Raw genomic sequence first — 24,995 nt, 5'->3', positions numbered from 1 at the left:
AAATCACGGAATTTTTAGGGAAATGGATGGCACTAGAGCAGATTATGCTTAGTGAAGCTAGCCAATCCCTAAAAAACAAATACCGAATGTTTTCTTTGATATAATGAGAGCAACTAAGAACAGAACACAGAGGAAGAGCAGGAAGAAAAGATTAACATTAAACAGAGACATGAGGTGGGAGGGAAAGAGAGAAAAAAAGGGAAATCACATGGAAATGGAGGGAGACCCTCATTGTTATACAAAATTACATATAAGAGGTTATGAGGGGAATGGGATAACAAACATGGAGGGAAATGAATTACAGTAGATGGGGGGCTGGGGATGTGGCTCAAGCGGTAGCGCGCTCGCCTCGCATGCGTACAGCCCGGGTTCGATCCTCAGCACCACATACCAACAAAGATGTTGTGTCCGCCGAGAACTAAAAAATAAATATTAAAAATTCTCTCTCTCTCTCTCTCTCTCTCACTCACTCACTCTCTCTCCTCTCTCACTCTCTCTTTAAAAAAAAAAGAATTACAGTAGATGGGGTAGAGAGAGAAGATGGGAGGGGTGGGGAGGGGGGATAGTAGAGGATAGGAAAGGTAGCAGAATACAACAGTCACTAATATGACAGTATGTAAAAATGTGATGTGTAACCGATGTGATTCTTTAATCTGTATTTGGGGTAAAAATGGGAGTTCATAACCCACTTGATTCTAATGTATGAAATATGATATGTCAAGAGCTTTGTAATGTTGTGAACAACCAATAAAAAAAAGAAAAAAGAAAAAAAAGAAGGGGTTAACAGATGGGAAAGAGAAATTAGAAGGTTCTAGGTATGGAAACCATATTTAATAGAAGGGAAAAAGGTGTTTCTGTATAAGAGAGTCTATATGATTAAGTAAGTGATAAAGAAGGTCTGTGTAAATTGGCTATATATGTAAGATTTTTGAGCAAGTAATCTTGAAGGATTATACAACTATGGTTAAACAACAACTGTTATTTTGCAATATTGTAATGTTATTTCTTTAAAAGCTAAACTTGATTAATATAAAAACATCAATGTAATTGTGGTGCTATTACTCTTCTTTGTATATTAAATATGTTTATATTTTCCAGGTATATAAGTCTTTAAGGTAGAAGCTTTAAAAGAGGCTTATATCAAGCTGATGTTCTCTAAAAGGTTGCATGGTAATTTTAGGTTTACAAGAATAACATATTGGAGTGATAATCATTATTATCCAAAATACAGGTATAAAGACATGAATTGGTGTGATATACTGTGTATACAACCAAAGATATGAAAAATTGTGCTTATATGTGTAAAAAGAATTCTAATGCATTCTGCTGTCATATATAAATTTTAAAAAAAAGAAAAGAATAACATTGGAGATAATTGTATATCATTTAATGTTCTATAACTGGACCTGTTATCAATAAGATTAATATAAAGTTCTATACACTGGGGTACAATTTAAATGTAATATCATATTGTGTTAGCGAATATTCATGTGAACTTGAGCAATAATATATGTAAGCTTTATAAAATGATATTTAAGATGCAAAGATCAGCTTCAATACTAGAACACTTTACCTAAGATTTAAAAAGAGCCCTGCCTTACCTGAGATAAGGCTTACTACATGTCAGAATGACCCCAAAGTAGGCCAGACTTCAGTTAAAGCCCAGCACTCTTAGTCTAAGACTAGTGAGACTGACTTACTAGATGTTTAAGATCAAGACTTAAAGTTAAAGGGCCAAGAAAACCAATATTTGGCTCTTATCCTCTGAGTCAGTCTGAATCCAGGGAACTTCTCTAAAGAGCTTTGCAACTCTGGGCCACACAACCTCCTGATCAGGGAGATCAATGAGACCACTGGAGAATGAAAAGCCAATCAGTGCACCTGCTGTGAACAGGAGGGTCATCAGAGAAGGGAGACATCCCTGATGCTTCCGAGGGAAGCCACATGGTCAAGCAAGACCTGGACCCATCCTAGCGCAAATGGCACTAGCAGAACTAAGAAGCTGCTCTCAAGTTCCCCCACGAGCAACCCCTATGGTAACTAGGCTGACTCTTAACAATAGATAGAAACAAAGTCAATTTTGACCAGCTTGATCTTAAACACCTACCAAAAACAGTTAAGCCAAAACACAGTCATTCCTAGGAGTAATAAAAGACAAGAACAGCTAGAAAAGAGGAGACAGCAACTAGCCAACAGTCTCCATGGGGAATGTTCAGTCAAGTATGGCTCCTCCTCCTCCTCGCAGGACCCCTATTAGTCCTCTTTATGTTTCTCCTAATAGGACCATGACTATTAAATTGCCTACAGAAGTTCCTGCAAGATCAGATTCACAAATTCACCAACCAGACGGTCAATCAACTACTTCTTCAAGACTACCAGCCCTGGTGCCCAAGATGGAGACCTACGACTCCTGACCAACTCCTCCAGCTCCAGAGACTCTGCCCCCACCTAAAACCCTCTCTGACCCCTTTTTCCAGTTTTCACAACCCCTCTTTCACTTCCTAGGAATCAGAACTACTCTCCAGCAGGTCCACAATACTCGTTCTGTCTGCTCTACAGTATCCCCACAGAGGGCATCAAACCTAAACTCCCCACACCTCAGATGAGGAGCCACCAGCCAGGCGAAGACTGGGAGATCGACTTCACTCATGTGCCTAGGCACAAAAAGCTTCGCTACCTACTTACTCTGGTTGATACTTTTTCAGGTTGGATAGAAGCCTTCCCTACCTCCAGGGAAACTGCTGACACTGTTGCCTCCATCCTCATCCAGCAGATCATTCCCAGGTTCAGACTTCCCACTTCCATCCAGTCAGACAATGGTCCAACTGTTACTTTTCAGGTTGTTCAACTAGTCTCCAAAGGCCTCAGCATCACTTGGAGGCTCCACATCCCCCACCAACTCCAATCCTCGGGTCAGGTTGAGAGGGCTAACAGCATTCTCCAGGATCATCTCACTAAACTGGCTACTGAACTCAGGCTCTCCTGGCCCAATCTCCTGCCATTGGTCCTCACCGGAATTTGGGCAGACCCTAGAGCCCCTCAGGCCCAAGCCCCTTTGAGCTACTCTCTGGGTGTTGTTTCTTAATCAACCAGAGCTTTCCCATCACTCCCCTGGTGTTCTACCTGCCCTATCTCACACTTCTACCAACACACAGACCGGTGCCTTCCTGTGCCATCTGTTACCTCAGTCTCAGCACAACCACAAACTGAATTGGACCCTCCTCAAGCAGGTGACAGTCTTACTTCAGGAACTGCATCCTCAATCGTTGGAACCTCACTGGACGGGACCCCATACAGTCAGACTTACCACCCCAACGGTAGCCAAGCTGTTGGGCCACTCCCCCTGGTACCATGTCTCCTACCTTAAAAAGGCACCTATTCCAAATGTCCTGACCTGGACTTCCACCACACCGGGGCCCACCAAATTCAAGATTTCTCGACAACCCTCTTCTCTTTTACGAATCATTAATCTCTCTCAAGCTTCTATCCTAACCCACAAATGGCGCTTCTACATCCAAGTGACATGGCACCAGGATGGCTCCACCCACTCTCAGTTTATGGGTCAAGGCGATTGCCCTTCCACTGGCTGCAATGGGGCAGTCACCCTCAACATTATTGGATTCAACCAAGCCACCTCCGATATTTCCTAGTGTCCCTATGACAGGATCAATGGCTGAAACCAAGGGTCTCCTCTGCTCAGGAATGGTTTGATGACAACTTATGGCTTCAAGGAACCTTTATGGACTTTGCCCCTTCTGAGATAACTGTCTATAGCCACTGGATGTTACCTCTAGCTGCCCTGGTATTCCCAAGCCTGTCCCCAAACATTTCCTCACTCTCCCAGATAGGGCACACACCATCCCCTCTCAATAGGAAGTAACCTGATGAAATTACACTGTCCCCACACCACTTAGAAAGACAAAAAGGGAGGAAGGTTAGTTGCAGAGCAGGCTGAACAAATATTAGCTGTAGGGTGGGCTGAACACTCGGCCCTCACCCTCACCCGTTGCCTCAAGGCTGAACACTCAACCCCACTCAAGGCTGAACACTCAGCCCCCACCCATCTGGTGCAACAGAAACCCACATCTAGCCCCTGCCTGGTCTCTCTGAGGGCAGAAGATGACACCCTTAGTAACTACTGTGTGATGCGATCACTGTACATACCAAAAGGCAGCTTGCAGACCCAGAGACCCCGTTAGATTTTGGCTATAAAAACTCTCTCCTGCCAGGACCCCCCACACACACTCTCTCTTCTCTCCTCCTCCTCCTCCTCCTCCTCCTCCTCCTCCTCCTCCTCCTCCTCCTCCTCCTCCTCCTCTTCTTCTCTCTCTCTCTCTCTCTCTCTCTCTCTCTCTCTCTCTCTCTCTCTCGCTCCTCTTTCTCTCTCCCTCTCTTCTCTTTCTTTCACTCTCTTGCTTTGAGCCCCCCCCTTCTCCTCTTTCTCATGGCCACAATAAAGATCTCTTGGTTGCTCCGAGTGTCATGGTCACTCTCTTTTCAGACCTGCCCTCTCTCAACTCCTGGCTAACACTGCTCTGGAGTGGGCCCTCTGCTTAGCCCTCCAACACCTGCTTCCCTCAATCACAGGAGCTCACAGGAGGCTTGCGACATGAGTCTCCATTCACAGGGATTGGGATTCAATTGGTCTCGGGTGCAGGAGATTTTTTTAATTCTCACAGGTGATTCTAATTTGCAAGGTGAAAACTTGGAACCCAGATTGCTAAGGATTTAGCAGAAGGAAAAGAAACTTGTGGTCTGCGGCGTCCCCTGCTGGCAATGCAAGAGGAAAGAGGTGGAGCCCACTCCCAACTGAAGGTAAAAATTAATTGCACTGGGAGTCAGGGCTCCTGACTTTAAAATTGGCCCCAATAGGGCATGAGAATCCCAGAGAACACAAGTGTTCCCAGTTCTTAATTGATAACAGGGACAGAGGAAGGACATTGACCTGGACAAAAAGACCTGAACAATCCAACACCACCCAGAGTTCTGAAGGAGAAGAATCAGTGAATCTTTCTTTTTCCATATTTTTATCAGTGCATTATAATCATAGATAATGGTGGGATTCATTATTACATATTCATATATGCACATGATATAACAATATAATTTGGCCAATATCAGTCCCCAGTGTTCTCCCCTCCCTCCCCTCTTTCTTTCCCTTAGTCCCTAACCTCTACTAACCCCCACTTAGGTTTTCATGAAATTTCCACACACACCCAGAATTTTTCCTCTCTGGCTTCCACATATGAGAAAAAAACATATGACCCTTGGCCTTCTAAGTTCAAGTATTTAATGAGCATGCTGGTCTCAAGTTCCAACCATTTTCCTGCAAATTATCATTTTATTCTTGCTTATGAGTAAACTCCCCATTTATAGCACATTTTCTTTATCCATTCATCTGTGGATGGGCACCTGGGCTGGTTCCATCATTTGGTTATTGTGAATTGTGTTGCTATAAACATAGGTATGCACAAATGACTACAGTATGGTGACTTTGATTCAAATGTAAGCAGGGCTAACAGATCAGGGTTGTTACCACTGAAGCGGTAATTCATTTTAAAATAATTTAGAATTAAAATACTTCAACTCTGTTGTGAGTTTTCCTTACATCTTCTGAATGTTGGTAAAATTACAGATATTGCTGTTCCAAGTAGATTCCTCCAGACAGCTGCATCCAAATCCCTTGGAACTTGTTAGAAATGAAGAGTCTCAGGGTCTCACCCCAGAGTGGAACTCTCCGGAGGAACCTGAAGTTGTTGTGTTACCAAGCCCTCCTGCAAACCTAATACGAAAAGAAGCCAGAGAACCCTCCAGTTGGAGAGAACTACCATCATTTCCTGATAATCAGAGGGACCAAGTAATTAAGAATTTTGAAGACCCAGCTTAATAAGTTTCACTTGCTGCCCACAGAAATCTCCAAGAACTTTTAAAATTCATGGATGCCTGGTCTCTATTCCCAGGGATTCGGGTTCAATTGGTCTCGGGTGCAGGAGATTTTTTTAATTCCCACAGGTGATTCTAATTTGCAAACAAGGTGAGGACTTGGAACCCAGACTGCCAAGGATTTAGCAGAAGGAAAAGAAACTTGTGGTCTCCGGCGTCCCCTGCTGGCCACGCAAGAAGAAAGAGGTGGAGCCCACCAAGACCCGATGATCCCGCTGTGCATGGATGTTTGGTTGAGGTGTAGGCAAGACAGTCTAGATGAATGAGCGTTGCGATTCCTGATTCCACTTCAAAGCTGTTACTGGGATGTTTCTGGTTATCATTTGCACGCGCGCATACACACACACACACACACACCTGTAATTTACATAGCAAAACCTCAGATGGCATTTACTTTGTGCCAGTCACTGACCTAAATGCTACATTAAACAGTCTTAAAATACTCCATCTCTGAAACAGCACCTCTGAACTAACATGCAGGTGCTTAAAACTCTGTTACAACCGCATATAGATGAAGGAGCCCCCTTGCATTTCGGTAGGAATGGGAAATGGTACAACCACTGTGGGAAGCAGCATGGTAAGTCCCCAGAACTCTTTGAATAGAATTCTACCTCCGGGCACATTCCAAAGGAATAAAAAAAAAAAAAAAGGGTCTTAAAATAGAAATGCGCTGTGTCCACTTATAACTAAAAAATATTTTTTAAAAAAAATGTGAATGCCGTCTGATGGGGAGGGGATTATCCCAGTGGCTTGGGAGGCTGAGGCAGGAGGATCACAAGTTCAAAGCCAGCCTCAACAATAGCAAGGTGCCAAGCAACTCAGTGAGACCCTGTCTCTAAATAAAATACAAAATAGGGCTGGGGATGTGGCTCAGTGGTCAAGTGCCCCTGAATTCAATCCTTAGTATCCCCCCCCAAAAAAAAAACAGGAAATGCCAGTTATCATGATTATTATACATTATATTGAATTATATTATTTTACCCCATAAATAAGTACAAATATGTGATTTAAGAATAATTTTTAAGGAAAATAGTATTTTCTTGGTCTTTTTTAACATATATATATATATATATATATATATATATATATATATATTAGTTATAGGTGGACACAATACCTTTATTTTAATGGGGTGCTGAGGATCAAACCCAGCGCCTCACATGTGCCAGGCGAGCACTTTAAGACTGACCTACAACCCCAGCCCCTGTTGTTCTTTTTAGATATACATGACAGTGGAGTGTATTTTGACATATTGCACATACATGGAATATAAATTTCCATTCTTGTGGTTGTACATGATGTGGAGTTTCACTGGTTGTGTGCTCATATGTGAACATAGGAAAGTTGTGTCCAATTCATTCTGTCCCTCCTATTCCCATCCCCGCTCTCTTCCCCTCATTCCCCTTTGTCTAATCCAATGGGATTTCTATTCTTCCCTCCACCACCACCCCCCATTGTGGGTCAGCATCTGCACATCAGAGAGAACATTCAGCCTTTGGTTTGGGGGGATTGGCTTACTTCATTTAGCATGATAGTCCCCAGTTCCATCCATTTGCCATCAAATGCCATAATTTCATTCTTCTTTAATGCTAAGTAATATTCCAGTGTGTGTGTGTGTGTGTGTGTGTGTATGCTTCCAGTCAAAATTTTCATTCTTAGCATTAGCATCTCATTCAGCACTAGCAAAACAAATATTCAGAAACAGCAAGCAAAGTGTTGATCAGGTTGAATGTTGGCACAACAAAGAGCAAAGCCAAAACCCTTTCTTCCTTCCTTCAGATAAGTTTTAAATGGTAAGATGATGAGTGCCTTTACCTTCTCATGTTGTCTTTCAGCCTTTATAGAATCAAAAAGCAGATTGGCAGCAGAATAGAACAGTCAATATGATTGATGTATGTCCATTCCATGTATGTATTATATATCAAAATGCATTCTACTCTCATGTATGACTAAAAAAAATAATAAAATTTTTTTTAAAAGCAGATTGGAAACCCATGTTTGTAAACAATGGATAAAGGGTTGTTATTTGGTATATTCCTGCTTATGTGGATGCCCAAAAACTTTTTTAAAAAATCTTGAACCCTCAGTAACTAGCTAAGTGAATGAGTGTCTCCAAAAGTATATATTAGACCACACCTACCAAGAATGAATGAATGAATTACAATGTTCAATGAACCCCACTCTCCGGGGCTTATTGACATAATCAGAAAATTAAACATCCCTCATTTAATTATCTCCCATAACACCTTGAGCACACCGTTCCTAGTGATTTCTCATATCACATGCACACACACTTACACAACCACTGTTTGTCAATGGCAGATGTCTAATACCATCAGAAATAGTCTCGGTTTTGAAGCAAGTCTCCCTGCTATTTGTTGTCTAAGCAATTCTTTGCTCCAATACCCAGGAGCCGCCCCTCCTTTTATCTCTACTGAAAGCCCCTTCCTGGGTCCCAAGGGCTCTCCTCCTACAGAAGCATCCTGCAGACACACTTCCCATAGTGGGGCTACAGAGTGGAAATCAGGAAGGCTTCCAGGAGGAGGTGGCATGGGGGCTGAGGTCTGAAGGGGCAAATTCATGCTTGGCAAGAAGGAGACTGGGAGAGTGACTCAGGCCAGAGGAAAAGCAGGCTGCTAAGGAAGGTCTCCCACACTCAGGCCAGGCTGTCCTGATTCCTTTCAGCAACCCAAAAGTCAGGCTAGCCGGCCTGTCACCTTGGGGTTAGTATTCTCCGGAGATCTGTGACCAGCTCTCCACCTCTCCACGGTAGAAATGCACCAAGAGGATTCCTGGGCCTTCCTTGTCTACACCTGCAGGTAGGTGCCACATGCCCTTGACCTTCTGTGGGTTGGGCCGGGGTGGAGGTTCTGGAATTTGGGAGCTCATCAGAAGCCCCTCCTCCCTCTCTGCCAGAAATCCTGAATAGTCGAGGTCCTGGGGTAGGAAGGGTTAGGAGGTGCCCCTCCCTGCCCACCCCTGCATTGTGAAGTCTGGGGAGGCTGAAGGGAGCAGGTTGATGTCACAGATCCCTGGCCGGCCCACTCCCTCTCACTGCCGGCCCTTCAACCAGCCTGGCCTCAACCTCTTCCCCCCTCACCCCTGAACCCCAGAAGAAAGTGCAGCCTTGCCAAGCAGCCTCACAGGGCCACCTGCAGCCATGAACACAAAGGATTCCAAGCCCAAGGAGCTCCAGCCGGATCCAGAGGTCCCCACGCTTGACCTGAACCCCAGTTCAATCCTGGTAAACAAGAACCCCAAGCCGGACTCGCCCATGGCAGACGACAAGCTGCCGCAAAAGACCGGGGCTGTGGTCATTGACATGGGCACCGGCACCTGTAAGGTGGGTTTCGCAGGGCAGGCCCGCCCCTCCTTCACCGTGGCCACCATCATAGGCTGCCAGCCCAAGAAACAGGCCACCTCGGGGCAGCCAGCGGTGGAAACGTTTATCGGCGAGGCGGCCCGCGTGCGCCCAGAGCTGACGCTGGTACAGCCCATCCGGAATGGCATCGTGGTGGACTGGGAAGCCGCCGAGCTCATCTGGCGCCACATGCTGGAGCACGACCTCCAAGTGGACACCCAGGAACACCCACTGCTGTTCTCCGACCCGCCCTTTAGCCCCGCCACCAACCGCGAGAAACTGGTGGAGGTGACCTTCGAATCGCTGCGATCCCCCGCCATGTACGTGGCCTCGCAGTCGGTGCTGTCGGTTTACGCGCACGGGCGCATCAGTGGGCTGGTGGTGGACACTGGCCACGGGGTCTCCTACACGGTGCCAGTCTTCCAGGGCTACAACCTGCCGCACGCCACCGAGCGCCTGGACCTGGCGGGCAACCACCTGACCGCCTTCCTGGCGGAGATCCTGCTGGGCTCGGGCTTCACGCTCCAGCAGCAGGACCTGGACACGGTGGAGCACATCAAGCACCGCTTCTGCTACGTGGCCTCGGATTTCCAGAAGGAGCAGGCGCGGTCGGAACAGGAGTGCCGGCAGTCCTTCAAGCTGCCCGACGGGCGGACCGTCACGTTAGGCAAGGAGTTATTCCAGTGCCCCGAGCTGCTCTTCCACCCGCCGGAGATCCCGGGGCTGTCGCCCGTGGGCCTCCCCACCATGGCCAAACAGAGCCTCCACAAGGTGCCCCAGGAGGTGCGGGGCGACGTGGCCCAGAGCGTGCTGCTGTGCGGCGGTTCCTCGCTCTTCACCGGCTTGGAGGAGCGTTTCAGGGCCGACCTGCTGCGCTCTCTGCCCCCGGAGGAGCACGTGGTGGTGACCGCCCAGGCCAACAGGAACTTCTCGGTGTGGATGGGGGGCTCCATCCTGGCCTCGCTGCGTGCCTTCCAGTCCTGCTGGGTCCTGCGTGAACAGTATGAGGAGCAGGGTCCCCACATTGTGTACCGCAAATGCTACTGACGCGGGGCCCTGGAAGGTGGAGTGTGGGCAGTAAATCCTCTGCGAGCCAGCCCTGTCCTGTCGTCCTCCCCTGGCGGCCCCACCTACTCTTGATGCCCCATCACCAGGCGCATCATCTGACCCGCCCCCAGACCCCACCACCTGGATCTACCTCCCAAAACATCCCTGGCTGGAACTTGCCCCAAAGCAAGTCCCATGATCCACCTCCTGAGATATACTAGTGCGGGTCCCCTAAACCCACGTCCCCACAACCAAACCCTAATGTAACACTGGCTAATCCTTTCAAACCATTCTCTAGGGGTCTGTGTCCCCCAGACCCGCACAGGTGCGTTTGCATGCATGCAAACACACGCGCACACACGCACACACACACACCTGCCCAGCTCAAGACATCCTCAGGTTCTGACCTCCTAATCGCACCCCTATGATCTGTCGTTTCTGATTAAGTCCCCTCAAGGTTCCCCTACCTATAAGGCCCCAGCTCACCACCCTTAGTATGCATCTCAAAACCCCCCAACTCCACGCAACCTGCACCAGGTGTTGAAATCCCTTCCCAGAACTTTTTCTGTGCTACTGTTGCAGGACCAGGGCACCAACCCCCAAGTGCCCCCAACAACCTACCTCCTAGAAACCAGTCCCCCAAACACACCACTAAATTCCCCTAGTCAATGCATTTCTGGCTCTCAGCTCCCGGAATGCATCACCTCCTGGTTTGCCCTAAAATGCCCACACAAGCCCTGAACTTCCATAGCTGCCGCAAGACCCATGTTCTGACCCTCAAGGGTCTCCCCTGCAATGACCCATTAAGAATCCCTGCATCCAAAGCTAATTCCTGAGTTCCTCCTGCCCCAGGACTCTTCCTTCACCCTTGAGGATTCCTCCCCCAGACCACCCCTGTGTTCCCACAACCCATCCCCCAAAGAACAAGACCCCAAGCCCCCACAATGGCCCCTCTTGCTCTTTGTTCACCCCCTTTGCTCTGGGTCCCCACCCAGAATAGTCACACATTTCTAGCTCACAGAGCCCCTTCCAACCCACCCCCCAACCCCAGAACTTCCGAATTTGGATTGTACTCTGGACCTCAGGTCAGTCCCATTCAGGCCCTGGGCTGCCCTCCGTGGTATGGCCTCCAACTCCTCCTCCCGGGCTCCTTCCAAAGACTCCCTCTGGGGTCACCCCATGCTGTGGCCCCAGGACACTCTACAGTGAAGCTTTCACAAACTCCCCAGGCTCACCTCCAGGACCAGCCCCTGGGCCCCATCCTATCTGTCCAGACTAGGTGGTGACCTTCCCAAGGGCTGTCCAGCCCACATTGACCCTCAGCAGATACTCCAGGGAGAGCCCCACCTGCTCCTGCACAGGTGCCCCTGGGGACAAGTCCTCCAGGCTCTCCAGTCTCGTGTCCTTCCACTCTGCTCCAAGTTCACTCTCCCTAGACATCTCAGCTTACGCCCCCAACAGAGCCCAGACCTTCCTCTGGGGCCTGCCCTGGGATGCTCTGGAGGCCTCTCCCACCCCCACACCCCCCCCATCCCTCCTAGGCCTAGAGTAGGGATCCAGCCCTCAGGATGGGGAGACTGGACTTCTCCCCACAGTGTGCCTGGGTGGTCTCTAGAGACAGGACCCTCTGCTTCACGCCATCCAGCCCAGGCTTAGGAGCATCAGGACCTCCAGCCAGCAATGGGGACAGTCTGCCCAGTTTCTCAATGCAGTAAACGTATGCACAGGCCAGGGCACAGCATCCGCAGCACAAGGAATCGTTTAGCCATTCGCCTCTTCATTGGTCACCATTTAACATCTCACACACATTTCTGTGTCTTTCTCTGCATCCTTAGATTTTTTTTTTTTTTTTTAGTTTGGTTTGGTGAGGTCTCACTATGTTGCCCAGACTGGCCTCAAATTCCCAGGCTCCAGTGATCCTCCTCCCTCAGCCTCTCAAGTAGCTGGGACCCCAGGTGCACAACCAGCTCCTAATTTTTTTCCAGTTTCCTCATTGTGCTTCATACTCCCCCTCCCTCCCTCCCACAAGCACTCCCGCATGGTCTTATACAGGGGCTTCTTTCTGGAACAGTAAGCCTACCACAGCCTTCAACTCTAGCATCAGACAGTAGAGGTGGTGAGGTCCTGGGTACCCCACCCACTCTGTCCCCCATGTATCCTAGGGACTGGGCTAGTTTGAGGTCCTCAGCTTCAGAGGTGAGGTGGCAGAAAGACCAAGATCCAAACAGAGTTGGAAAACACACACACACACACACACACACACACACACACACACACGATGGTCTGGCTCCCTTCCCTCAAGGCAGCCTCTAACTATGGAATGAGCTAGAACACCAGCCCACTGCACCCCACCACCCACCATCCCCATCCCACCTCCCCACCCCCCCACCCCCACCAGAGGCAAGGTGGTCAGAGGCAGTTTTTCTTCTTCCCACCAGGGGGCAGCACCTCCAAGCTCAACAGGCCAGGGCCCGGTTGAATTTAGTTTCCTAAGATCTGAAGCAAGACCTCAAGAGAAATCCACCCCAAAGGCAAGACCCACAGAGGAGGGATGTGGGACAGACCCAGTCTCAGATGCTGCAGGGGGCGAGAGAGTCGCACAGTGTACCAGGAACCCCAAAGGACCCTCCTTTGAGCCAGGCTAACCGTCTCCCAGCTCCAAACCTTGAGGGGCCAGAAATCTCCTCTGCGACCTCCCAGCACGTGCCCTCCTTCACACACCGGTCGTGGCAGCTCACCACTCAAACCTGTTAGCAATCTCACCTCCTCCCAGGAGTCATGGATAGGCCTCTGCCCAGCACCCACCCCAACCCAGGTCTGGAGAACCAGAGACCCGGCCCCTGGCCCCTGGCCCCTGCCCACACCCCCCAGAGTTGGCTCCCTCCCAAGTCCCACAGCCCGTCCCCAGGGTCCAGCTGAAGTCAGTCACTCACTCCAGGAGCATTCACTGAGCTCAGGGAAGACCGCCAGTGAGAGCCGGGGCCCCTGCCCACCAGGGTCACCTCTCTCTTCCCCGCTTCCGCTGCCAGTGGGCTGGAGTCTCCCTGACCTTGATCCACAAGCCCTTTCCCTCTGAATGTCCCTGAAGCCGCCCACCTCGCTCCACCCTCCCTCCCCAGGCCCCTGGGTTGATCTCCTGGATGACGGTAGGAACCTCTTCCTCATCCCCGTCCCTCCAGAGAAGGCTTGTGAGGACTTTTGCAAAACTCGGGTCATGACGGCATGACTCCCGGCTCAGAACATTCTGCTGATTTCCACTCCATGCAAGCCGAGTCCTCACTGTGGCCCTGAATCCTCCGCCCATCTGTCTGCACCTCTCCTGGGCTTTCTTTCCCTCCTCCTCCACCCCGGACACATGGATGGCCTTTCTCCTCCGGTCATGGGCTGTGGGGTCCTCCAGAGGGCCTGTGTTCAAGTGCTGACCCCAGTGCCTTGAAATGTGCCTCTATTCAGAGAAAGAGCTCTGCGTGATCCAGTCTGACTGGTGTCCTTCCAAGAGGAGGAGATTAAGGTGCAGTCACACACAGAGGGATGACCATGAGAGGACAGAGGGGAGACATGGCCCTGGACAGGCCAAGGAGAGAGGCCTCAGGAGAAACCAGCCCTACCACACCTGGACCTTGGACTCCCAGCCTCCAGAACTGTGAGCAAAGGAGTTCTGAGTCCCCATCACCCAAGGTGCTCAGGTGTTAGGGCACCTGACGAAACCACTCCAGATGTGCAGTCACAGGTACCAGCCACAGCCACAAGGCCAGTCACAGAATGAGGACTGTGACATGGGTCCGTGTGTCTGCGCTCCTATTTATCCCCATGTAGCACAGTACTTCAGTCCGGCTGACTTCGGGTCGCACGATTTAAATCATGAGGCATCAAGGGCAGCTGTAAACACCCCCCAGGGCCGTCACAGGCTCTTCTGGGGAAAGGGTTGTGAGTTTCTGATTCACACAGGAGGGTTATGGCACGGATGAGGTGGAAGCGTGAACTTACTGTTGTCTTGATCTGGAGATTAACCCTCATCTAAGGAGATGCATGCAGGTTTCAAGTTGACGGGGTGAAGGCATGCTGATGAATTTCATGTGTCAAATATCATTCTAGGTGTTTCTGTGAAGGTTTTTTTTTTTTTTTTAGGTGTGACTAACATTTAAATCAGTAGACTACCCTCCATGATGGGGATGGGCGTCATCTAACCCGGTGAAGGCCTTAATAGAGGAAGACTGCCCTCCCCCTCTGGTAGCAGCTGCCTTCAAACTCAAGCTACAGTCCTTCCCTGGGTCTCCAGGCTCCCACAGAGGCCTATCCCTTAAAATTAGTGTCCCCGGCCCCCACAGCCTATTGGTTCTATTTCCCTGGGAAACCTTGGCTAATATATACACCAATCCCCTTCCTACCTCAGGGCCTTTGCACGTGGTATTTTCTCTGCTCAAAATGTTCCTTCCCACCTCCCATCTTATTAAGGTAGATAACCCCACTTCTTAATATGACAAAAACTCAGATGGCATTTTTTTTACTAATTAAAAGAGTTGATTTCATATAAACATCAAAAAACTGCCATGGGAGGGGCTGGGGTTGTGACTCAGAGGTAGAGCACTTGCCTAGCATGTGTGAGGCCCTGGGTTCAATCCTCAGCACCACATATAAATAAATAAAATAAAGGTCCGTCAACAACTAATAAAAATAATTTTTTAAAAAAACTGCCATATGTCAAAAGACAAAAGACAATAAAATAAATAATTTTAGTGACAAGTGGAGGGGGGGAAAAACTATAATGCCTAACACAAAGAAATAATGCCTGTCCTATATAAAGAGCTATCAGAAAAATCAATTAAAAAATCTCAAAAGATCACACCAGTGCCTGGGAACCTTTCAACAAAGGGCACAAACACTGAATTCCAGAGAAAGAAAGAGTTCTTAGACACAGTTCGATTTCATAAGGGAAATGAACATTACACCTATACTGAAATATCATTTTTAACCCATCAGATTGGCAAAGATCAAGAGGTCTGATAACACCCGCTGCTGACGAGGGTGTGTGTGAAGGCTGGCACTGCTGAACCCCGGGCAGTGAGGGAGGAAACCTGTACCACCCCGTGAGAGGGAGGTGGCACGGCGAGTTAAACAACAAGTGCACAACTAGCTCCCTGGGATGCTCCCAGGATCTCTCCTCGAGACTCCATCCATCTGCCCCGTAAGGACGCGAACCGCTGTCTGTACCACACAGCAGCACCTGACTGCGGGAAAACACTGAAAACAAGCTGTGCCACCATCCACACCAATGGGATCAATGCGCCGCTCAGCACGGGGGACGCTGGGGTGTGGCTCAATGGCGAGCCCTAGCTGAGCACGTGGGAGGCTCTAGGGGGAAGAACATCAAGAGATGGGATTGGCCAGTGGAGAGCATTCACCCAGCACGCAGAAGGCCCCGGGTTCCATTCCCAGCCCTGCAAAAATAAATAAGAAGGAGAATGTCTGCAAGAGAGCACAAGAGAAATACTACACAGCTGTAAAAAGAAACCAGCCAACACCGGTCAGTAGGACTCTCGGTGTAGCTGGGTGGTCAGCACTGGCCCAGCCTGCTCAAGACACCGGGTTCCATCCTCAGCACAAAGGACAGGGAGAGAGAGAGAGAGATTTTAAGTGAAAATCGAGGGAAAGGCATCCCACCATGAAAGATGGATGAATAGTTGTGCAGATATCTGCTTAAGATACGCACTGAAGAGCTGGGAAAGGCGCTGAGGCTGAGGCAGGAGGATGGCAAGTTCAAAGCCAGCCTCAGCAACTCAGCGAGGCCCTAAAGACTTAGCAAGACCCTGTCTCAAAACAATAGATTTTAAAAGGTGGGGGGCAAGGGGGGAACTGGGGGTGTAGCTCGGTAGTTAAGTGCCCCTGGGTTCAACCCCTGGTACCAAAAAAAAAAATTGCATAGAACGTCTCTGGACCATCTGTGGCTGCTTCAAGACCAGAGCTTCTGTCCCTCCCTCCCGGCCCCCAGCAAGCACCTCTAGCCCCTTCCCCACCACGCCCCCAAGAGGGTTCAGTATGGTGGATACGTCCGTTATATCCTCTACAATCTGTGCAGGATTTTCCCCATCCTCCCCCAGGACCACTTCTTACCCCCTTGGAGAACGTCACCACCCGGCAGGATTCACCATCCTGGACCCCAACCTGCCATGAATGACAGGAATTTCAGACCATGTGGATAGACATACACATTTTTTGAGCTGGGTCTCACTACGCTGCCCAGGCTGGCCCTGAACTCCTGGGCTCAACAATCCTCCTGCCTCAGCCTCCAGAGCAGCGGAGTCCAGGTGTGGGTCGCCGGGCCCAGCTTTAAACCTAGGTGTTCACTGAGCCCGTCTGGGACCCCCTTTCTTTCTTCCCAGCTGTGTCCCTTCATCTCTGTTCGCTTCCTTCTTCCTAGGTGAGGTCACCCGCCAGCACGTGAGCTCAGGAAGGGCAAGGCCCCTCTGCGTCTCTCCCAGCTTCCAGCAGAGCTCACCACACAGTGGCACCCAGTAGATGTTTGTTGAATGACTGAATGAATAGCTCCCGAGTTTCAAAGGGCACTGATGACCGTGAAGGGGCCCAGAGGAATCCTGCTTTTTGGAGTCCCCTCTTCCTGCTGCATCGGACCACAGGCTTGAGTTTGAATCAGCCTCCTCACACACTGTGTGACCTTGGACAAGTGACCTGACCTCTTGAAACCAATAAAATGGAGGTCCCTTCAAGGGGCATGTGTGTGTGTGTGTGTGTTGTATGTTCTGTTAGAGGAGACTGAACCCAAGGGCACTCTACTCCTCAACCCACATCCTCAGCCTTTTTTATTTTATTTGAGACAGCATCTTGCTAAGTTGCTGAGGCTGGTCTCAAATTTTCCATCCTCCTGACTCAGCCTCCGAGTTGTTAGGATAACAGGCACGCACCACTGTGCCCGGCTAAAGGAGGCCTTGGTAAGGATGAGGTGAGATCGAACAGGTGTGCTACCAAAAGTGTGGAAGGAAGGACGCCGCTCAGACTTGAGTCACTATTGAGGGAGAAATCTGGGCCTTTCAAATTTACTCTCTGCATAAATGCATCCTTTGAAGGTTTTAGAGGACAGATGTCTCCATGTGAATCACTTGTTAAATTCCTCCTGCGTGACATAAACTGGACTATGCTGCTCAGTATACAGCAGGTGCTCCATAAATCATGATGAGACTGCTGTTGCTGCTACAAGCCAAAGACCAACCCTGAGCGTAGCCAGGAATTTACCCTCTGCCCCCTGGCCACCAAGGGCCTGGAGACCTGTCCCCCAGAGTCTGAGCGGAGAGAGGCCCCTGACCTTGGAGGCTCCAAGGACAAGCATGGGGAGGAGGTGACATCGTCCCACCAGGCAGGCCCCTCACCTGGCAGAGATGGAGTTGAGGTGGTGGGGGCAAGGGGAAGGGAGGGGGGTCAGGCTCTGCTCTCGCTTGAACCTGCTGCGACTCGGCTCCTCAAGGAACTTCTTGCACTCTTCTGGTTTTTCCCTTGCTGCGCGGATGCCACCCAAAGCACTGGGAGACTCCGGAGCAGGATCTCCTTGACGGGGTGGGGATGGGGGGGCAGTGAAATTGTTCTGGAATTAAATAGAGGTGACAACTGCACACTCGTGAACCTACAAAAGTCACCAAATTACACACTTTAAAAAAGTGAATTATTTTGGTTTTGATTGACACATAATAATTGCACATCCTCCTAGAATACCATGTGATGGGAGGATTAAATGCAGGCGATTCGGGTATCCCTCACCTTCCACTTGTATCATTAGGCTGAGTACACTTGGTGTCCTCTCTTGTGGCTTCCTGTCCCAGGCAGGGTCTCTCTGTGCCCTCCAGGTTGGCCTGGAACTCGGGTTCAAGGGCACCCGTCCTCAGCCACCAAGGAGCTGGGACTGCAGGTGTGCACCACAGTACCTGGCTGCATGGTGGTTTGTTATTTTTGAAATGCACCCTGCCTGTTGTTAGCTCCACTCCCGCTGAGTGGGGACACCTGACCCCATTCCTCCCGTTTACCTGTACAGTGGTACCGTGGACCCCCCACTCAAGCCCCGCCCTGCGCACCCCCCAGCCTCTGCCCTTCTACTCTCAGCTTCCCCAAGACCAGCTTTTTCAGACTCCATCTATGAGTGAGATCGTGCAATATTTTTTCAAAGGGGCGAATTTTATATATGGGAAATAACCTTGATTAAAAATACGACCTTGGGCTGGGGCTGTAGCTCGGTGGTGGAGCGCTGGCCTAGCATGTGTGAGGCACTGGGTTCGATTCTCAGCACCACATAAAAATAAATAAAAATAGAGTCATATATGACCTCGTGGGCACGGTGGCACAAGCCTGGAATCCCAGCGGTTCAGGAGGCTAAGGATTGTGAGTTCAACACCAGCCTCAGCAACAGCGAAACACTAAGCAACTCATGAGACCCTGTCTCTAAGTACAATACAAAATAGGGCTGGGGATGCGGCTCAGGGGTCGAGTGCCCCTGAGTTCAATCCCTGCTACTCAAAAAAAAAAAAAAAAAAGGAAAACAAATACGACCTTGGGCGGGGTGTGGCTGGGTGGTGGAGCTCTCGCTTAGGCTGCGAGGCCCTGGGTTGCTCCCCACCCCCCCACCCCCGCCCAGCCCCGCTACCCATAAAAAAGAAAGAAAAGTTGCATTGGGAAAGCTAGCAGGACGCATCGCCCCAAAGTAAACTCACATCACACAAAGTAAAAAATAAAATAAAAGCTGATGCGGGCGACAGCCAGAAAGGACACGGGACACGGGAGGACGCAGCTCTGCAACCTCATTCCTTTGAGGACCGAGACCCTGGAACCCGCGTGCGTTTCGCCGGGTGGGCGCATCCTTAGCCACGCCCCCAGTCGCCGCCCCGCCCAGCGAGACGGCGACAGTTCTGCGGGTCGGGGGTTTGCGTGGCCTGGCCGGGGTCGGACGGACCTCCGCCCAGCCGCTCCCGAGACCCGACGCCCACGAGGCAGGAAGCCACCCGCCGCCCTCGTCCGCAGCGGGGGAGCCCCCCGCGGCCGGGCCTCCCCGCCCAGCGGGACGCCGGCAGGAACGGAGGAGGGACATGCACCCCGCAGGCGGCACTGGGTGGTCGCCACCCGGGAGGGAAGGTGGAAGTCCCCAGGACAGGGACAGTTACACTCTCACACGCACACCCAGGCCTCACCCAGCCGTGCACCTGAGGTCCCCTAAAGCCACTGGACAGATGGGGCGGCCAGATGGGAGGAAAACAAGGGTGAAGGGCTGGGTGACAAGGCTCAAATGTCCATCTTCCTGGAACTCCACTGGGAGCTGACCCCAGTGGGCAGCCAGTAGAAGCTGGACCAAGCCCACCCCACTGGCAGGTACCCCATCTTCCTCGGGCACCTCCCTCCTGTCCCCTTCTCTCCTCAGCCAGGTTGGATGGCTCTGCCCTAGTGGGCACCCAGCCCCCTTCCTGCCCCATCCAGGATATGCCCTGACCTCAGAACCCTATAAGTCTCTTAAGGACTCCCCATTGCCCTGGGGGTAATCAATTTCCCCAAACCCCGCAGACAGCAGACCCAAGGCTCTCTAACACCCCACTGTTTTCCATCACACTCGCACCCCCAACCTCCTTTCCTTTCCCCACAAACACAGCACCTTTCTTCCCACCTGAGGGCCTTTGCACCTGCTGTGGACGCTTTTGTTCCTCATTAACTTCTGTGCCCACCTCAGTCTCAGGGAAGCCATGTGTAACTCGCCCGGCCCATGAGACCCACCTGGCACCAGACTTGAACCTAACCACACATTTATCAGGATGGTACGATGCACCTCTGTGGGTCCTACCCACGTCAACATCCCTGCAGGTGACCTCCAATAGGGCAGGGGCCAGGGAGCCACTGTACCAGGAACTGGTACTTGCCGGCCATCTCAAAGCCTTCTGACCAGGGAAAGGAACAGCCAATAAATACGGAAAGAAATAAGGACTTCAGGGCTGGGGATGTGGCTCAAGCGGTAGCACGTTCACCTGGCATGCGTGCAGCCCGGGTTCGATCCTCAGCACCACATACCAACAAAGATGTTGTGTCCGCCGAAAACTAAAAAATAAATATTAAAAATTCTCTCTCTCTCTCTCTCTCTCTCTCTCTCTCTCTCTCTCTCCTCTCTCACTCTCTCTTAAAAAAAAAGAAAAAGAAATAAGGACTTCAGACGGCAACAGGGGCCCTGGGGAAACTGGAACGAGGGAGCTGGACAGGCCATCAGAGGGTCTCAGAGGGACCGCAAGGAAAGGGTCTGTGTGGCCGAGCAGGGTGAGTGACGACAGGGAGGTGACTGACCACAGGGATCTGAAAAGCAGTGAAGGCTGAGTCCTTCCCCGTGCATTCCAGCATCCCAGGTGCCCACTCCAGTGGTTAACTTCATGTGTCCGCTTGCCTGGGCCATGGGATGTCCAGACACTTAGTCAAACATTATTCCAGGTGTTTCTGTGATGGTGTTTTAGGAGTTTAACATAGAAATCAACAGCATAAATAATGCAAATGACCCTCCTGGTGGCTGGGGGTGGGCCTCTTCCAATTAGTTGAAGGCCTGAGCCAACAGAAGGGCTGGCCCGTCAGAGAGGGAGGGGTTCCACCTGCCCAGCTGCTTTTGTCCTGGGACACTGGCCTTTTCCTACGTTCAAACTGGAACAGCAGCTCTTCCTGGGTCTTCAGGTTGCCGCCTTTGAACTTGAACTACCTACATCATCAGCTCCCTGGGCTCCCAGGGCCAACAAGAGACCTTGGGATCTGTCCACCTCCATAACCACATGAGCCAGCTCCTTATGCCCTGTCTCTGTCTGCCCCCTCCCTCCCTCCCTCCACCCCTTGTTCCTCTAGAGAACCCTGATTCATACAGAGGTCCTTGTTTTCTTGTTTTCCTATGACAAGATCAGACCTTCCAAATTCCCAGAGCAGTCTGGAGGGGAACCGTCTCTCCCTCCCCTGCACTTTGGACCTCACAGCCCCTCCTGAGCACAGGCCACCTCAGCCCCCTGCGCCCCCCACACCTGCTCTAGCCCTCTGTGCTCCGCTCCAGAAGAGGGAAACCCTGCTGCCCAGCTCTGGACTTGCCCACAGACCCCAGGCTGGTGTGCCCTTCCTGTCGTGACAGTCCCTCCTGTCCTCTGTGTGGTGACCCTTGGGAAGAGTTTCTACTGGACAGCCACGAGGAGGTCCTTGGTTTTGGTTTTGGCTTTGGCTTTTCTGAGAGCAGCAGGAGCCGCGGAGGGATTAAGGGCAGGGAAGTGGCCTGGCCTGGGGCAACCAGAGTGCATTCTGGGAAACCACCGAAGGGAGAGGCTGCCTGCCGGGAAGTGAGGGATTCCAGGCTGGCTTTGCAGGAGGGTGGGCAGAAGCAGGAGTCCAGCGCCCCCAGCACAGTGGGGCCGAGACCCTATGGTGGGTGGTAAGAACCGCCACAGACCCGGACAAGGACGTGCAGTAGCAGGGTGAGGGTCCCCCTCTCAGAAGGTCATTCCAGGGACACAGACCAGCGGAGCCCAATAGGAAGGCACGACAGGGAGGTGACCGCTATGACCACATGGATCTGGAAAACAGTGAAGGCTGAGTTCCCCTCCCGTGCATTCCGAGCACTGCCCAGCTGCACGGCTGCCCAGCTGCACCGCTGCCCAGCACCACGGCTGCCCAGCTCCACGGCTGAGCTGGCCTTTAAACAGGGTAACTCCTGCCCCCAGGTCCAGCTTGTCCCCAGCTCCCTGAGGAAATGGGCTGGGCCAAGGGCTGGACTGTGGCTGGGCTGAAAGCTGGAGGAGGCACGGAGGCTGGAGGGAAGGAGGCAGGCCCGCGGGAAGTGACTGGTGGTGACCTGCCAGAGTCCCACCTCCCTGGGGCCCCGTGCCAGGCAGGAACGACCATCGCCCCACTCTGCAGGGGGAAAACTGAGGCCCAGGGCGGCAGAAGCAGCCCTCTCCCTTCAGCTGCGGGGCGGGTTTCCTAGCCCTGCTACCCCAGCCAGGCCTCGGCCGGAAGACGGTGGCCCAGGCAGCCCCGCGGGGGGCAGGGAGGTGGGGAGGGGCCCAGCCAAACCGCAGAACAGGATTTCTCAGAACTTACAGTATGTGGGGAGAGGAGGCCCGGGCTGCCCCAGGACCTTCGCAGGGCGGAGAGACCGTGTGATGGGCCCGCAGCAGTGACCTCGGGGGAGGGACTCCGGCCACACCTCCTCCACGAGGGCTCGGCCCAACGTCGGGGCACGGGGGGGGGGGGGGGGGGGCACAGGGACAGATGCCAGCGGGTCCCTGCACGGCCAGGCTCGTGCTCACGCTCACAGACGCGTGCGTTTCACCCAGGAGCTCCGAAAACACACCCGTGTCCGCGTTCCCGCGCCGCCGCCCAGCATGCGCCAGCCACAGCCCCTCGCTGGCCCGTCCAGGCGCTCGGACCTGGTGATCCGAGCACACAGTCCAGGCTGGGAGGGGTCCCTCATCCCAGGGCCGAGTCCAGGCTGAGACTCAAGAAGCGACCACCTCCTTCCATCCCCCTGGGCATCCTGCACCCACCTTCGCCACCTCTCTGTCCTTCTCCCAGATGCCCCTCCGTCTTCTGGGCAGGGCACGCTCCTTGCATTATTTTAAGAGGTGAAAGTCACATGAAATATGATATGTCAAGAGCTTTGTAATGTTGTGAACAACCAATAAAAAAAAAAAATGTTAAAAAAAAAAGAAAGTCACAGAAGGTCAAATGAACCGCTCCAAGGTGCACATTCACGAGGCTCTGCAACCACCTCCGTCACCAGAACATCTCCATCACCCCAAAACCAAGCCCGTCCAATCCGCAGCCCCACCTGCACCGGATCCTCTCCTCCCCCAGCCCCTCCGCCACCACCCACCTGTTGTCTCCAGGGATCTGCCTGTTGGGAATATTTCATATACATGGATTTAGACAACGTGCGACCTGTTGTGACTGGCTTTCTTCAGTGACTCACTTTTCTAGGTCCCACTTTAAGTGTCACCTCCTCAGAAGGACCTTCCCTGATCTGCCCAGCACCTGAACATCCAGCCTCCTGCTCCGAGGCTCAAAGCCCTCAGCATTTGACATTATCCTGATCATTTCTTTTGTGCACAGGAAGGTTATCCACTTCCTTTGCAAAAGTGAGAAAGGGGTTTCATTCTCTCAAGGAAGTCGTGAGTGAATAGATGAGGAATGAATAAAAGAATCATGACACTCTGCTTTCACTCTCCAGAACGCAGATTCAGCTGGGCGGTGGCACCTGTCTGTCATCCCAGGATCTCGGGAGGCTGAGGCAGGAGGATCATGAGTTCAAAGCCAGCCTCAGTAACTTCGAGGCTCTAAGCAACTCGGTGAGACCCTGTGTCTAAACGAAATGTAAAAAAGGGCTGGGGATGTGGCTCAGTGGTTATGCACCCCTGGGTTCAATCCCTGGTACAAAAAAAAAACCCTCGATTCAATTCAGTAGGATTCATCCTGACAGCCTAGTGGGAGAGGGGACCTATTGAGTGACATGTCCTGGCGCCAATGCAGGGGTTCTTGTGATACACACAGAGGCTGGGGGGAGGGGGGGCTTCAACCTGCAGGTGGAGGCAGGGCCCAGGGCGGCTGGGGATTTGACTCCACTGAAGCTGCCCCCAGGACAATCATTTGCTTCTCCTCGATCCCATCTGTTGATTCTGTCAACCACCCTCCAGGCCTCACTTCATGTCAGCCCAGGGCACGTCAGAGTGGCCACTCAGGGAGGCCTGGCTGGGGAAGGCCAGAGGTAGAAGAGGGCCTTGCTGGGCAGGGAAAGCCTCCAGGTCAGCGCACAGCAGGTGCCGAGCCTGGGGCAGGAAGGACTCGGAGGGACAGAGCCGCTGGCCACAGCAGCGCAGTGTCAAGGGGACGGCCTGTCCCTGCCGTGTGAGGTGAGCGAGGTTTGTGGCCACTCTGAGCCTGGATTTCCCCAACCGTCCATGGGGAGCACAGCAATGAAGCTTTTCACAGGGTTAAGCAATGCAGGAAAAGAAACACTGGACGAGGCCTGGTGGCCGGAAAGGCCTGCTTTTCACGTGTGAGCGACCCGTAGGACTCGCCATCATGTGGGGCAAGGTGCCAAGGCCCTGCCCCGTGTCCCTGGCTGGGGCCACCCACCCCAGCTCCCACTCTTTTCCATACCTTCCCCCTGACCTGACCCCCGTGCTGTCCCATGGGCCCTTCCCAGCCACGCTCTTGCTGACCCACCGTCACCTTCCTGCACCCCACGTCCACGCCCGTCGCCCCCTCCTCCACGTGTGTCAAACGCCATGCCTCAGGCGGGAGGCAGCTCTAGACCACAGGAGAGAGGAACTGCTGCGTCCCCTCCATGCTGCCTCCTCACTGAGCAGCTCATCCTGCCTGGCCCCTCCGACCTCAGAAGGGCTCAGGGATAGGGACAGGAGGGGACACCCCAGCTCTGACGGCAGGGAGCGCAGGGCGCGTGTGGCCGTCCCTGAGGATATGAGTCACAGCAACACTGTGGTCAGTCGCCACCCCGCCCCTGCCCAGCACCTGTGTGTTGGGTTCACACACCACAGGATGGGGGTTGGAGGACAGTGACAGCGCAAGTGTGCTCAGCAGCCCCCACCACCCGTCTCACTCAGAGAGGAAGCCCGAGTCCTGGCCTTGACCC

The 24,995-nt window shown here is 52.0% G+C and overlaps 1 protein-coding gene across 1 annotated transcript; it reads left to right on the top strand.

Annotated features, from left to right (window-relative positions):
• Positions 1-9,103: 9,103 nt before the first annotated feature.
• ACTL9 (actin like 9) lies at positions 9,104-10,351 on the top strand (the record flags this gene model as incomplete). The annotated part of the gene is made up of 1 exon (XM_081287776.1): positions 9,104-10,351. The coding sequence occupies one exon, from the start codon at positions 9,104-9,106 to the stop codon at positions 10,349-10,351; it is 1,248 nt and encodes a 415-aa protein (XP_081143902.1).
• Between the last annotated feature and the right edge of the window lie 14,644 nt (positions 10,352-24,995).

Source organism: Spermophilus citellus (assembly GCF_964194105.1).
Source record: "Spermophilus citellus genome assembly, chromosome: 3".
Lineage (NCBI taxonomy): Eukaryota > Metazoa > Chordata > Mammalia > Rodentia > Sciuridae > Spermophilus > Spermophilus citellus.
Note: the sequence above shows the minus strand (reverse complement) of the source record. Positions and strands in the feature narration are given on the sequence as shown.